General features: G+C 46.5%; 1 protein-coding gene across 1 annotated transcript in view; it reads left to right on the plus strand.

Moving 5' to 3' along the window:
* LOC140219337 (uncharacterized) overlaps positions 1 to 14175 on the plus strand; it is a 139005-nt gene that overhangs the window by 16292 nt on the left and 108538 nt on the right. Inside the window, exon 3 of the mRNA XM_072289112.1 lies at positions 12305 to 12649. Within this exon, the coding sequence (XP_072145213.1) occupies positions 12305 to 12649 (345 nt within the window). The remainder of the gene's footprint in view (positions 1 to 12304; positions 12650 to 14175) is intronic.

The following is a 14175-nucleotide window of genomic DNA, read 5'->3' on the forward strand; positions in this document are numbered from 1 at the left end:
TCAAATGGGATCTGTTCCATTAAAGCAAGTTGAGAGTTACAAGTACCTTGGCATAACGTTCACTAATAAATTTTCTTGGAACCTTCACATTGATAACACGTGTTCTTCTGCCTTTCGTAAGCTAACCTATCTGCGACACAAACTAAGAAATGCCCCCTCAAACGTTAAGCTACTCACATGCTTAACCTATATCCGGCCAAAACTTGAATATGCTTGCGTTGCATGGGATCCCTATACTAAAGTCAATGTTAACAAACTTGAGAGAATACAGAGAAAATCTGTTCGTTTTATTTATTCCAAGTTTAAAAGTTCGGATTCGCCGTCAGAGTTGATGTTGGCTAACGACATTCCTTCGCTTGAACAGAGAAGACAGAAACACAGGCTAGATTTTTTACATAATCTAATTAATCACAAATTGGCTCTGGACCCTTCACTATATGTAAGTCGCCTCTCCACAAGGTATACACGACACCATCGTACGGATACACTGACACCCATCTATGCTAGGACAGACAGCTATAAGTTCTCCTTCTTTCCCCGGACTATTTCTGAATGGAATTCACTGCCCGCCCCTTACAACATGTGACTGTGTTTTTGTAAGTTTTTATTGTCTTTTTTGTTTTTACATATAATGTGTTCTCCTTGCTGTTGAATGAGCAAGGCAAATCCTCGACTCTCCCTTGCGTTTGATGTGCAATTCCCTTGCTTTTTTTTTACATTGTTCCGTTTGCACCATGGATTGATTTAGGTATTGTGTTTTGATATTTTCATTAAGTGTTTCTGTGAGCAATATATCGTTGTAAAGTCTATATATTTTATGAATGTATACGGGCGTATTTTGTATATGCCTTGTACTAATTGTCTGCCCGTCCTGCAAGGACCACAATGTGGTCTGCAGTATGTACTAAATAAATAAATAAATAAATAAATAAATAAATAAATAAATAAAATCTTCTCTGGCTGATACGCCAGTCCCCATGAGCTTAAATTTCGGCGCCCAGACTGCATCCCTGACTTTAGACGACGAAAATTTGATTATATTTGGTCGAGTCTTTTTATCGGTGTAGGATCCTAACCTGTGCACTCGAGAAACTTCCGAGTCGGAAATTCGTATTTTAAGGTGAGGCAAAACATCTTGAACAAGGTCTTCTGAATGAGCCCATGTCTCAGTCGGGCAGTCCAGCATGCCAAAGAATAGGTTGTCTCGTCTCGACCTGTCTTCAAGATCGTCCAATCGAGAATTGAGTGCTTGGCCTTCCATTCTGACAGTTTCGGTGATTAGACGTGGTGCATCCTTAAGAGCTGCAGAACCGTCGAATGATTCGACGAAGGAGTCATTCGCGGATAATCTTACTGTTAGGTTAGCGGCGGTCTGTACTAAGGACTCCTGCTTTGTCTTTAGGTCGTAGAGAGCTTCTGGGAGTTCAACGGGACGGTGGTCAACGTTTTCAGAAAGTTTAGTGATAGCAACAAGTATTTCTTTGTTAGTAGGACCAGGGTTTAGTTCAACGTCACCGCAACACATTAAGAGCTTTGTAACAAATACGCATTTGCACAAACATCTCAGAGAGCACACTTGGGCACGGTAGGAGCAGCAGGCAGACGTTGCTAGTCCGCTTACAATAGAGAGAGAGGGGGGGGTTTACTAACCTGCACAATAAGCAAGACGGGGTTTTTAGCGACTGCATAGCTGCAGCTCCACCGTCCCCACTGAAGGGGCGTAGGATTTCCAGTGCTCTTATATCCTCCTGCGTCGCTGCAGTCGCCCGCAGTGTCGTCGACCTGCTGACCATGGAAGGGTTGCCCCCGCTAAAGCAGGGCAGATGACAAGAGTACGCATTATTGAAGATCGGGGCCGTCAGCAACGCTGGTGATGGACAGCCGGTAATCGCTGGATCCGTAGGATGTAGCCACATGCCAGACCGAGGGATAAACTGCACAAAGAGCAAGATCGGGTTTTTGAGCGACTGCATGGCTGCCGCTATGCCGTGCCCACTCTTTATAGATTACCCATTACAGATTACATTGCGTGACTGTTTGGTTCCGTGGATCAAGTTCCACCCATGAATAAAATAGTTTTGGTTAGTAACAACAGCATACCTTAGAGTGTGAATTAAGCTTGTCCAACAAAGCGACTGTTTGCGAACTGCGCGAGCGTCTTGGATTACAAATATTTTTGTTCTGTATAGCACATGGTTCAAGCATACGGCATCAACGTTTATAGATCTACAAACGTTGTGCGGCGTACTATGTGAGGTCGTATTGCCGTGTTAGCCTGTTTTCTCTTTCCTTTTCGAGAAATAGGATAATAACCGATTTCTTTTTTTCGGTTGTGTTCGTTCCGTTCTCTATGACGCGCTCACACATATTACGAAAATTTTGTCCTCAAAAATAGCCATCACATTCTTTTTTATGCGATGCCTATCATACATATGGCTTTACAGGGCACAAAGACAATGTCGAAGCACATAGCTTATACATGTATCATGCTGGGTCACCTACAGCTCTATATCGCTGTGTGGAGCAGCGCCATCGGTCTCATGCCGAAGGCAAGCGTAGACATATAGTGATTTCAAGCCTACTAGATCTGAAATGCGTGAGAACGACGCTGGTATATCACAATTATTTGACAGCACCTGCCGCTTAGATGTTTCGTGGTTGCCTTAGGTTAGCCGTACACGAGCATGCGCTCTTATGTTTTATGTTTTATTCCCTACGCCAAGCGATCAGATAGTGAGCAGATTTACCATTTCATGTTGGTTATGCAGAGACACCGATTCTCTTTGTTTAATTAAAACCGATATACGCAAAATAGTTCACAACACACAGACACCGCAGCTGATAAAGCGCGTCACATGCTTGCGCCCCTAAGAGATATTTCCGCGAACTGTAGTTACCGATGCACCGAAAGACTTCCCTGACGATCTTACATGAACGGACGTTGCGTAAATTTTATAAAGTACGTTCTAAATCATCTCGAAATCGTTACGCAGCATGTGACAGCAGTACTTTCAAGCAGCGCCGCGCCGGATCGCACAAGCCAGAGAGGAGGACTGGATCCGCGCGTTCCCCTTTCGCCCTCGCCTCATGAAAATCAGGCGAGGGCGTAAGGCGCTGAGCACGGCGCATTGAGAGTCTTTCGGCTTTTGAGCGAGAGGTAAACACAATATTTATAGAGAAATTTGACTGCCTGATATTTGAAGCAGACCAAAAGAGTTTCTTGTTGCGCATGTTGGCGCTTAGGCTTGAATTGAAGTAGACCCTCTATGGACTTCTAGCATTTCATTACCGCATCTCGACAAGCCGTATAACATTGTTCATGTCAACTGCAATAAAAGTAATAATTTCAGTGCCAAAGGAACTACAATAACAACAATAACAGCTATGTAAAAGTGTACTTGATCATAAATGGAGCTATGCAAAACAAAGGAAGAAAAATACGACCGGGGTATTGTAGCAGTTGTAGAAAATAATTTATTATCATTAGCTCTCTAGGACTTTGGAAACCTCCAACGATGCAAGTTGTCCTCAAAGGAAGTAATTAATGCATCCTACACAGCTCGATTAACGCTAGTCAATGTGAAGAAAATTAAATCTTTGCTGCATGGCTACTTCTAGATTACCTCACACAGCCATCTTATTGGCCCCGGCGATTTGCGCCACGTTTTTCAAAATTGCTTATGCGTGAATAAACGAAGGTGCACGGGTAAACAACAGCTAAGAGGAAAATCGTGGGTCCCACAATACCATAAATTTACCATCCGCAATTAAATGCATACAAAAATGCAAAGCACACTTTGTGCTGGCAGATGAGAACCGAAGGCGTCTCCTATGAAAGTGTGGATTGTTCCGAATGATTCTGTTGCTGGCGAGTCGCGGTCGCTGGGGAGTCGCGGCTTTTGCACAGAGGCTCAGTAGTTCCTGCGAGAATTGACGCATGGAGTTTGATAACTCCTGCTTCAGCAAAGTGCAATAGTGCATAGCACCGTACCATCAGCATAAGTTCAAACGGGAAGAAGTCGAAAACTCGAACGAGTTCCTTCGCTTCCATGCTCGTATGAATTTGTGAGTGACATACTTTAAACGTACAATAGGGGCCTACGCTGCACAAAGACAGCAGCTGCAAAGTCATCACAGGTCGCGTTCTCATGCAATTAGTACCCGGGACGTTGGTGCTCTCATCAGTGATTTTCTGTTCGCCTTTGAATTTATGCTGGTGGTACAATGCTTTAAAGGGGTGCAAACGCGGTGAGATTTTCCAAAGAAAATGGTTCGTCTGAGTCAGCAAAACATATTCGCAGTCGCCTAAACGTGGGACAGGCTCATGTACTGACTGGAAATAATTTAACAAAAACATTTGCTGCGTCCATGCGTTTGATATGCAAGTTGTGCCTCACGCGGCAATCTCGACTCCGCTGCATCAGAACCATTCGCAGTAATCGCCACTTACGTTTCTCTTTCAAACTACAGGCTTCAATAAGTCTTGCAGAAACAGATTTGTACACGTTACAGCAAAAAAAAAAAAAAAAGTAACAGGTTGCAATTACTCGATTCAATGGTGCATATGATTGCAGTTACAGTTATTGCCCGACGAATGTAATTGACGAGTTACTCAAAAATAGTGGATTACTTCTACGTTACATTACTCCGAACTTTTATTAACACTGCACTGATACAGTTAATAGAACGAGCTGACCTGGTACTATCGTTGTGCCCTCTGCAGCGCATAAGAAATTACTTATCTTCACAATAATCGCTTTTCAAAATGCTCGTCAGTCATTCGTTTTCTTGTGGAGACATCAGCAGCGACACAGAAAACTCGGTCCATGAGCACGCAAGAGGGAAGTGCGGTGTTGTAGTGTTCGAATATCTCAGTTTGTGTGTGGCTGAATGCCGCGGTGCTCCCATTTGGAACCTCTGTGAAACTGAGGTGAAATAGCGCGAAAAAGACGAGGACACAAGGAAACACAGCGCTTGTCTGTGGTATTTGTTTCCTTGTGTCCTCGTCTTTTTCGCGCTGTTTCACCTCAGTTCTAAGTATGAACCAACTAGCCCTCATCAAGATCTTACTAATGCTCTATGAAACGAACGCTCTCGCCCAGGAGAGGGACGCCCCGCGCCGGCGCCAACACTGTGAGTCGGTCTGAAGCAACGTTACTAGACTAGGTCTGAAGTGGGCGACACGCGCAAAACACAGACGCCAACGGTCATGGGCACCGACGCGGGCGAGCTCGTTCGAATTTGTGCTCTCGTTGTACTTCTCGGCGCCTTTAATTAGCGTTTACTAGAATACACTCAACGTTAATGTTAGGAATGTCGTTGTTGTTTTGGCTGCGTGACGATTTTCGGAGGTTGCAGGAGAGCACCTGAGGCCTCCGTTTGTCGGTTGCATGTGCCCTCCATATGCATGTGCATGTGCCCCCCATATGACTTGCATGTGCCCCCCATATGAACACTAAAGCAAGCCAAGACGATCGCAAACATCGGTACAATGCCTCTCACCACGTCGTTTCCTACCGCACTGGCGACGATGTGCTCCTATGGGCACCTGCACGAACAGCCGGTTTATATGAGACGCTTCAGTCTCGATATATTGGCCTATACAAAGTCATATAGCAGACCTCGCGGGTGAACTGTCGCCTTACACCTGTTGATACCCAACTGACCGACGGCGCCGCGGAACAGAGATCGTGCACGATTCCCGCCTGAATCCCTTTCATCTCCGTTCACTGTCTAATGTGCGGCCAGCCTGGCCGCTTCCGTCCACGGGGGAAATTAGTGTAAGCATCTATGTGGACTTCATCTGTACAAAGTCATCATCAATCAACGGCTTGTGTTCGTTTTTGCGGAGGCGCTATTTTTCCTTCTTGGAATAAAGCATCGTCTGGACCGTGGTATTTCAATACAAACGATACAAAACTGATAAATGGAACACTGTTTACATACGGAAGACTCGCAAACCATGGTGGGGCATGAGCGCACCGCACGAGCGCGCCACGCATGGAACGTTCCGCTAAGGCGAGTAGTTCAGCGATCACTTGGCGAATTAAAATTTTCAGCCCGCACATTCGTACAATTATTACGTCGGATGTTGATAAAGCTGCAGCCGACAATTCGGCGGCACCACACATTTGGTACATGAGCTCATGTTGCTGGTTACCGGAGCAGTCTTTAGCATTTACGCCCAGTCAAGCCGGTGGAAAGAGGGGGGGGGGTCTTCAGACATATCACACCCTCCCTCATCTGGCACCCCCCCGCCCGCCCCCCCGTTGCTACGCCACTGGCCCAGAATATACTGTTTTGCTACTCGCACCTTTCAATTCTAGGTTTTCATACTTGCTCTTTCAAACTGTGTTGCTTTTAATAAAAAATTTTCGTAGAATCTGCCTTTTGCGACGCCGAACTGCGCATGCGCAGCGCCCTAGCGGCTGAGGACCGAAGCAATTTGGCAGGCGCACGGCCGGACTCGACTCTCTCCTCCGAGTGAGTGGAGTACGGCCGTGGTAGGCGCTGCACTTGTCAGTGGAAAAGGGCGCCAGCCGTTTCTCTTAGACTCTTACAGACCGGCACGGGACGAGTTCATGTCCTTCGCCGGACCTCCAATAAAGTCGTTTCACTGACTTGTCAGCCTTGCGATTCTCGCTGCCGCGCGCACGGAACGCTTTTCGAACATTATTGCCATCGAAATTTGGCTCGATGCGAATGTCGTGTGTCGTTTATGGCCGCACCTCCCGTGACCGTCCCAGCAGGGCAATGCGGATTTGCCGATTTCCCTGGGTAAAACGCGATCGACAGCGCCGTGAAGCCTAGATTAGGGCTGCACTTTGTGACAGGTATGTATTGGCATACGCAGCTTACCTCTCTGTGTTTGTCATTACTGACTCATATGTATAATCTAGACGAAGACGCAAATGTATGTTTGAGCTAGCGAAACAAACGATCTCTGAGCTCACGCACCCAGGTTGAGTGAAACGCGAAGTGCTTTTTTTTTATTTTTCTATCGTCTCTCTGTGACAGTCGCAAGAACGCCGTCATTTCGCAACTTCACACCGTGCGCACTTGTAGCTTTATAAACGCTCAGTGAATGTTCGTGATGTCGGACTGGTTATCTGTGGGAGCCAAGCTCACCTGCACTGCTGGGCTGACGTGGGAAAAAGCGTGCACTATGCACATGGAAGTAGCTGATAGTGCTAGTTAGCAATCGCTGATAGTTGTCGTTTCGTCATTCTTGTCGGTACCAAGTAATATTTACTTGCAGAAGGCTTTTATGTTCGTTTAGCCAATCGGGATGTAGTACGGTATGTACTGAAGGCTCATTTTCCTGTGCAGCATTTCTGGAGTCGTGTGGAGCGCCTTATTGTGTAACTGGCTCATTTCAGGGGCACCTTCAGCCGCCCAGACATCTCAGCCGCCCAGACATCTGGACTTCATACTGACACGTGCACTTGTTTATCTTTTTCGGGTGACGGCTTTGCACCGTCAAACAAATGTTATCGCTCAGCGTGGGACGCGCGCGCGCATGTATCGGAAGTTTCTCGAATGTTATCAATCGTTCTATCAGCTGTCTGTTGTCGCGGAACCAACCTTGTGTAATTTGATTGAATATATGCGCGACGCGAATGCTGCAGAACTTTCTGGAAGACACGCGGGCACTAGCGATTACTCTAGAACCATCGATCACTCGTGTATAAAAGCTGACGCGCTTGATCGACCCGCTGATAAGATTTCGACGATCGCCGACTTTGTTCGCCGCTATCCTTGTGCTTCAAGTGTAGCCTGTTTTTGTGGGCGCAGGTTTGGCCAATAAATGTTATACCCCTGTCACACGGGAAGATTTACTGTCATTCAAATCGAATGGCATTCGCATATAATCCCAATAATCCGGATTTACACGGGAAAATTTAATGTCATTCGAATGGAAGGACATTTGCCGTCGAATGAGTTAGGGGAACTCATTCGCATTAGATTTCCAACCGAATGTATACTCTTGACCCCAGATAGACAACAGCGACACGCAACGCGAAAGAATAATGCGTGCATCAGCAAAGTCGGAAGATAGTTTTTAGACTTATAAAAAGGATAATTATTTTTGCCGCGATGATATTTTCACCACGGGCTGTGCTCAAGCGCTATTACTCTTTGCATCAGGAGTCTGTTACGGTGGTCGATCATATTGGATGTGTTGATCTAAGTGCTTTAAGTTGTGAATAATTGGCATCAAAATGTTTTCGTCCATTTTAAAAGTACTCGCAAAAGTTCCTAAACGCGTTTAATAGGCACAAACTTTCTTTGAATTTCACAAATTTTGTTCCAGATTGTCATTGCTATCATTTGCGAGTGCCATTATATTTTACTGTGTAGCACCGCAAGAGACCGAATGGCATTCGATGCATCGAATGCCATTCGATTCGAATGACATTAAATCTTCCCGTGTGACAGGGGTATTAGTTTCATCATTCACAGTATTGCTACTCTGTTCATTACTGTCACTACCACGTGACAATACCGACGCTGTTTGCGTACACGCACCATTTCCAAAAAGGACGCGGTTGACCGCTACGTTCGTGCCGCGGCGCGTTCTAAGAGGAAGACAGGCGCCTCATAAACAGGAGGTATCACCGATTTTGGTCATTCTGACCGATTTTGGCGTTTTTGTAGATGTACACAAACTTGACGTATACTTGACGTACACACACTTGACGTAAATGACGTATGTAACTTGGCATACTGTTGGCCTCTCCACTGTCTGTGCATGTATGTACGCCTAGCACTATGGCACACCATAAAGCAAGACATGCAGTGGTGAAACGTGACATTCGCCCTGAGAACTACACGTCATGCCCTGTTCGAGTCATGTGTTTTTGTGCGTACTCAAAGTGTTTTATTACTTATTCACTTTACGCCACAGGTGCAGCGGTTTAAGGCCAAGAAGGAGCTTGTAAAGCGTTGCCGAAGCTCTTCTTCCAGCCGTACGCCACGCTGAAGAAACCTCCGGGTACAAAGAATGCACCAGCGGGGTCGATGGCTATAGCTGACGGTGACAAAATATGACGGCGCGTACACGTTGTTTCCGTCTTGTCTCACGCGCTGCTTGTTTGGTCGCCAGTCTCGCGTGGGGCGGCTCTCGCGGCGCGCAGCGGCGCCTGCCAAGTTATTTCTCGTGGCCACCGCACGATAGTGCCACACTGCATCGCAAAAGGCGGATTCACAGGAAATCAAGCGCCCTTTGTAATTTTGGCACGTCTTTCTTCCACGCAAAAAGTTATTCACCAGAAGCTATTTAATAAATCTAGCTAAAAACGACATTGTTTTCTTTGCCAGTTTAGGGCTACTTCTTTTGTGAGACAGCGGCTGTTTGCGGAAGCCTGCGTACTGCGACATGACATTGGTATTGTAGTGAAGAGTTCAGTCATGTCACGCCCAAACACCACCAGATGGTGTCGCCTTCCGCTCATCACGAACAGCGCAACCGACCGATTGCACTCGTCGTATCGTGGAATTCCTGCCGCTGTGCGGGTGCACCTCGCCGTTCTAATCGTGCAGATGCCCTCGCATCAGTGGTGACGTCAGCTGGCGCGTGTTCTCGCTCGCAGCGAACGCGTCACTCGATTTCAGCTGACAGTATGTCTGGCGCTGTGTCTCCGTGGCTGTGCCAAGTTCACGTGTCAACTTCGCACAACGCCAAGAACGCTTTTGGCCGTCTGCTTTGACGAGAGCATGTAGTGTGGAAGACGCGAAAGGTCGAGAAGGTGATATAATATTACCGGAAGAGATGCTCCAGAAGATCGCCTCGGAATAAAACTCACCTTTGGTCAGCGAGATATATGCCACCGCGGCTCATGCCGATTAAGCTGGATTCACACGATGAGACGGATCACCGATTCAGTCCACGTACGGCCGTACATGTCGTGGCATTGCCGCAACGACTCAGGCCGCTAGCGGCTCGCCTGCATTGTTTTCGTGTATGGCGTGATTCGCCGACACTGAGATACGTCATGCTCATCATACTGATATAATCGGCAATACATCCGGTGTTGCGAATTCAACTTGACGGGCTCGTCGCCAAAAGCCGCTACGCGTTTATCGACAAGCGCCTTTTTGCCGCTCACCACAGCTTCACTTACACCGATTTCCACAGTGTCTAGAATATGCATTTTTTTTCTTGACTTGTTCCTAAAATTCGCGCATCGCACTGTGGAACGGAGCTATATCGCGACCTTGCGGTATCACAACCCAACTTCCAATGAAGAGGACGCGCCGCCTGGGCGGCGTGAGGATTAAAGAAAGAAAAAAAAAAGTGTTTTCGGTTCCTGCGGAACCTTTCGCATCATTTTTGCATGTTCCCGACTACTTTCGCTCGCAGGACCAAACTTGCACCTCTCGCGTCGTTATTTGATTTGTCGTTTCGCGTTATCACTTTCAGGTAATGCTCTAACACTTCTGAACTGAGAAGAATACTTTAGACATTTGTTTCTAAGCGTATATAGAGGGTCTAAACTACGCGCTTTCAAAGCTTTAACAACATATGGTGAACAGATTGCTAACGCAAATAAATCGTAAAATATTTAATTTAGCGCTCCAAAAAATGGGCTATATAGTCACGACGGCATTTTGAAAATTTCCTAGAGCGCTCCCCAACATAGCACAAGCTTGAAATTTCTTAATCAGGCTCCTCCTAATAATACGCTTTATTCCGACTAAGTTTCAACGGGATATGAGCCATACTTCAAAAAAGATACGTTGATGAATTCCCCATAAACTTCCAAAGCGGAGTAACATAATTTTGACAATTTTCCACAACGCGCCTCTTAACTACTCCACAGTCTCCTAATTTTGGCCGCATATTGAGCGTCAGATGACAACATATTGAAGTCAGCCAGAGGCATACGCTGATCAATACCAAGCACCTCGACGAAAGCAAAATGTTAAGGATGAGGGGCGTTTATGTGCAGGTGCTAGATGAGGATGGCATTATAGGCATTATGGTCTGCTACCAACGCCCAATATTCATCTTTCTTGTCGTCTTTGTTTCGTCGCAGCACTATTGTTGCATTATGCTCTAAATTTATTTGCGCTTGTTTCAATGGGCCATGCAGTGAATTTTACAGCAAAATAATACACAATTGGGGGGCCCTTGTCACTAGCCTCATTCCCTTAGCAAGCTATACGAGAGGTCTTCTGCAGTTCGTAAGGGAGACTGATCAGCGCGACTATCCTTGACTGCGCAGTAAAAACGCCGCCTTGCGTATGAACAAGCGGGTGAGTTTATGGCACTCTTCCTTCTTGTTTCATTTTTGTGTCCATTTCCTTAAGCCCCAGTGCAGGGTAGCAATCGAGAAGCAGCCTGGTTTCCCTGCCCACCTTTCCTCTCATCTATTCCTCTGCCTCTACTGCTTCTTTTATACCTCTGTCTCGTTTGTGGTAGTCAGCCACTGCCGCAGGAATGTGACATTGTGGACTGAGATGGTGGTAAAACGACGCCACACAAGAGAGAGAGAGAAAGATCTTTATTGAAAATGCCGAGTGTTCAGCCAGCGTGTTTTGGTCTACATGCTACTCTGCAGGGATTGGGATGAAGGAGAAGAAAGGCCCTAGAAGAAGGTGGGCAGAAGAAGAAAGGAAAATAAAATAAAACAATGCAGGTCGTGTGATGTTATCAGTAATAGGGTAAGTGTCCGATGCGACAAATGTAGACGGTAAATGCAAAATAAAATTAAATCACAATCTTGATGAGAAGACGTGCGTGAGTCATAGTTTAGACAGTAAACCGGTTGTCTCAATATATGAGAACAAGAAGTCCAAGGTTTTGCGCTGTTTTGATGGGCAAGGCCGGGGACCCAGCATCCGATTCAATGTCACAGAAAAGACTCCTTACACTCTGTAGACACTGACTACGAACTCGAACTATAGAGCTTTATAAATTGTAGAAGGGCGCACACGTAAAGTAGTTGGTGACTTCACATCGTGAAGAAACATGGTGACGAAATGTTTCGTTTTCCCGCCCTCTTGATATAAGTTTTACATTGCGTGTTGGCTGGTATATGTTGTGGTTTCAGCAACAAGCGTCAGTTGGTAGTAACTGCTCTGTGCTGTGCCTTTTTAGCCGTCGTATGGTGTTTTCGCCGTTTCTTCACCATGTGGCGATTTATATCCCCGTATACGCATGGCTACATGTCTAAACACTTGTTCAGATACGGAAAATATAAGCCATGATGTTGCGTTAAGCTATGTGTACGCAGTATGTTGTGCCACAACTACAATTACGACACTTTGGTATCCTTTGTTTTTCTTTCCTGTTTCGCAGTTGTCGAGTCGGTGGGCATTCCAGCTGGAGTACTTGAGATGAACAGTGGCAGCCTCGGCCGCTATGATGAGTGCCTGGGAATCGCAGTGCCGGAGGGTGCTAACAGCAGCCTAGTGGCGTTTCGGGGCTCATTCTGCAGCGTCTTCCTGAAGGCACAAGGGAACCCATTCTTGAGAAAGCTCATCAGGCGCGTCTTCGAGAATACGCCGGAGATGAAAAAGCGCATAGGAAGCTTTGAGGAGTTCGAGAGCCTCCAAGAGAACCCGTACCAGCTGGGCCTGCGTGCCGCGCTCTGTGCCCCGTCTACGTGCGCAGCCGCCGACATGGAGAGCTTGCTTGCAGCTGGTAAGTTGGCCCAGCCTTTGTTGGCTCGACACTTACGCTGTCGCGATGAATGGGCTACGTTGAGAAGAACAAGTATGTAAGGTTGGTGCATTCATCCAGACAGCTTACGTAAGTTTATTTATGGCGGAATTCACACTCCGCTGTATACGCTGCTTGTAAGTGCTCCGAGGTTACGTTGAAGCACTTCAACGCAGGCCCTCTGCAGCGTATATTATGCATAGTTCAACGACGAACAACTAGCTCGCGTTCTTACCATCAAAGGTTGGGCAGTTAATCTCTTCGTTGTTTGAAGAATATCAGCCGTCTCCTTGCCGTAGACGTTTTAAGAGGTCTTAATCGAGAAGAATGAGGGAAATTAAGGGGTTTGATCTTTAGTAACAATCACGTGAAGAGAAGAGACAATAAAGTGAATTAAAGCGTCTCCATGCATTCACTGTCTGTTAGACTCACATAATATGCCTGGAGTAGTTTGGCATTCAAGAACTCCTTTCCAAGTCTTCCAAGGACTCTCCAAACTTTTAGAGCTGGCTCTTCCTCTGTCGACAACAACTCTGTACCTGTTATTCCCGTCACTCACTTGGTTTTCGGGAGAGTGACCAGCAGCTCCGCGAGAGGTATCATGGCCTCAGGGGTAGAGTTAAAAGGGAGAGACCAGCGCGGACGATTGCGTCCGTTGGCCCTTGATTCAACATGATATACGACGGGTAACACGTTTTTTCTCTCAACTATGTGTGTTGCCTTTTCTAGTATTAACTTCTCTCTTCATACTTAAAGGGACAGTAAAGGCAAATACTAAGTCAAGCTAAAGTGATAGATCAGTGCTTGAGAATCTCTAAGGCGTCAATATTATCGCGAACAGAGGCTTAATAACCGAGAAATTGAGGTAAACGCAGGACATGTTAAGAGGCTCCCCCGGAATCTTCAACTATTTGCCCGATGACGAAAGCACTCCTCCGTTAAATTCTGTCACTAGCACTTAACCGCTCGTTGCAAAAAACATCCTTGTATTGTATTATAAAACGAAATAAAATGCTACTTGTTCAGCTCTATTTCATATTTAGAAAAAATAACTCATTGAAATTGCCCTTGACAACGACGCGGCCGGTCGGAAAGTTTCGTTTTCGCTCGACTCCGCGCCCTCCACGCTTTCTCGTTTCACTAGTTTCATTACCGCGCAGTGCTGCGCTGGTTTTGCTGGCTTGGGAAACTCGCACAAACTGCAAGTAGCAGAGACTTTAACTTCCATGTGATGTCGCGGGATGCCCGAACGGTCTACGCCACTTGACCAAAAAGCAGCCGCCGCGGCGAATCCACCGCTATGTCTTGGCTCGGGACCGCCGTCTGTCGGGCGCCGTTTTATTCACCGACGGCAGCAAAAAGTGGTGATGGCGCGTGCAAAGTCACCACTCCCCTCGTTGGGTGGCGGCAGACTTGTATATAGAATAGAATTTACTGATAGGAAAGACAGAGAGGTCGACCTGAGCTAGTGCGCTCTAGTCTGCTACTCTGCCCTGGGGACGAGGGAA

This window comes from Dermacentor andersoni, chromosome 1 (genome assembly GCF_023375885.2).
Source record: "Dermacentor andersoni chromosome 1, qqDerAnde1_hic_scaffold, whole genome shotgun sequence".
Lineage (NCBI taxonomy): Eukaryota > Metazoa > Arthropoda > Arachnida > Ixodida > Ixodidae > Dermacentor > Dermacentor andersoni.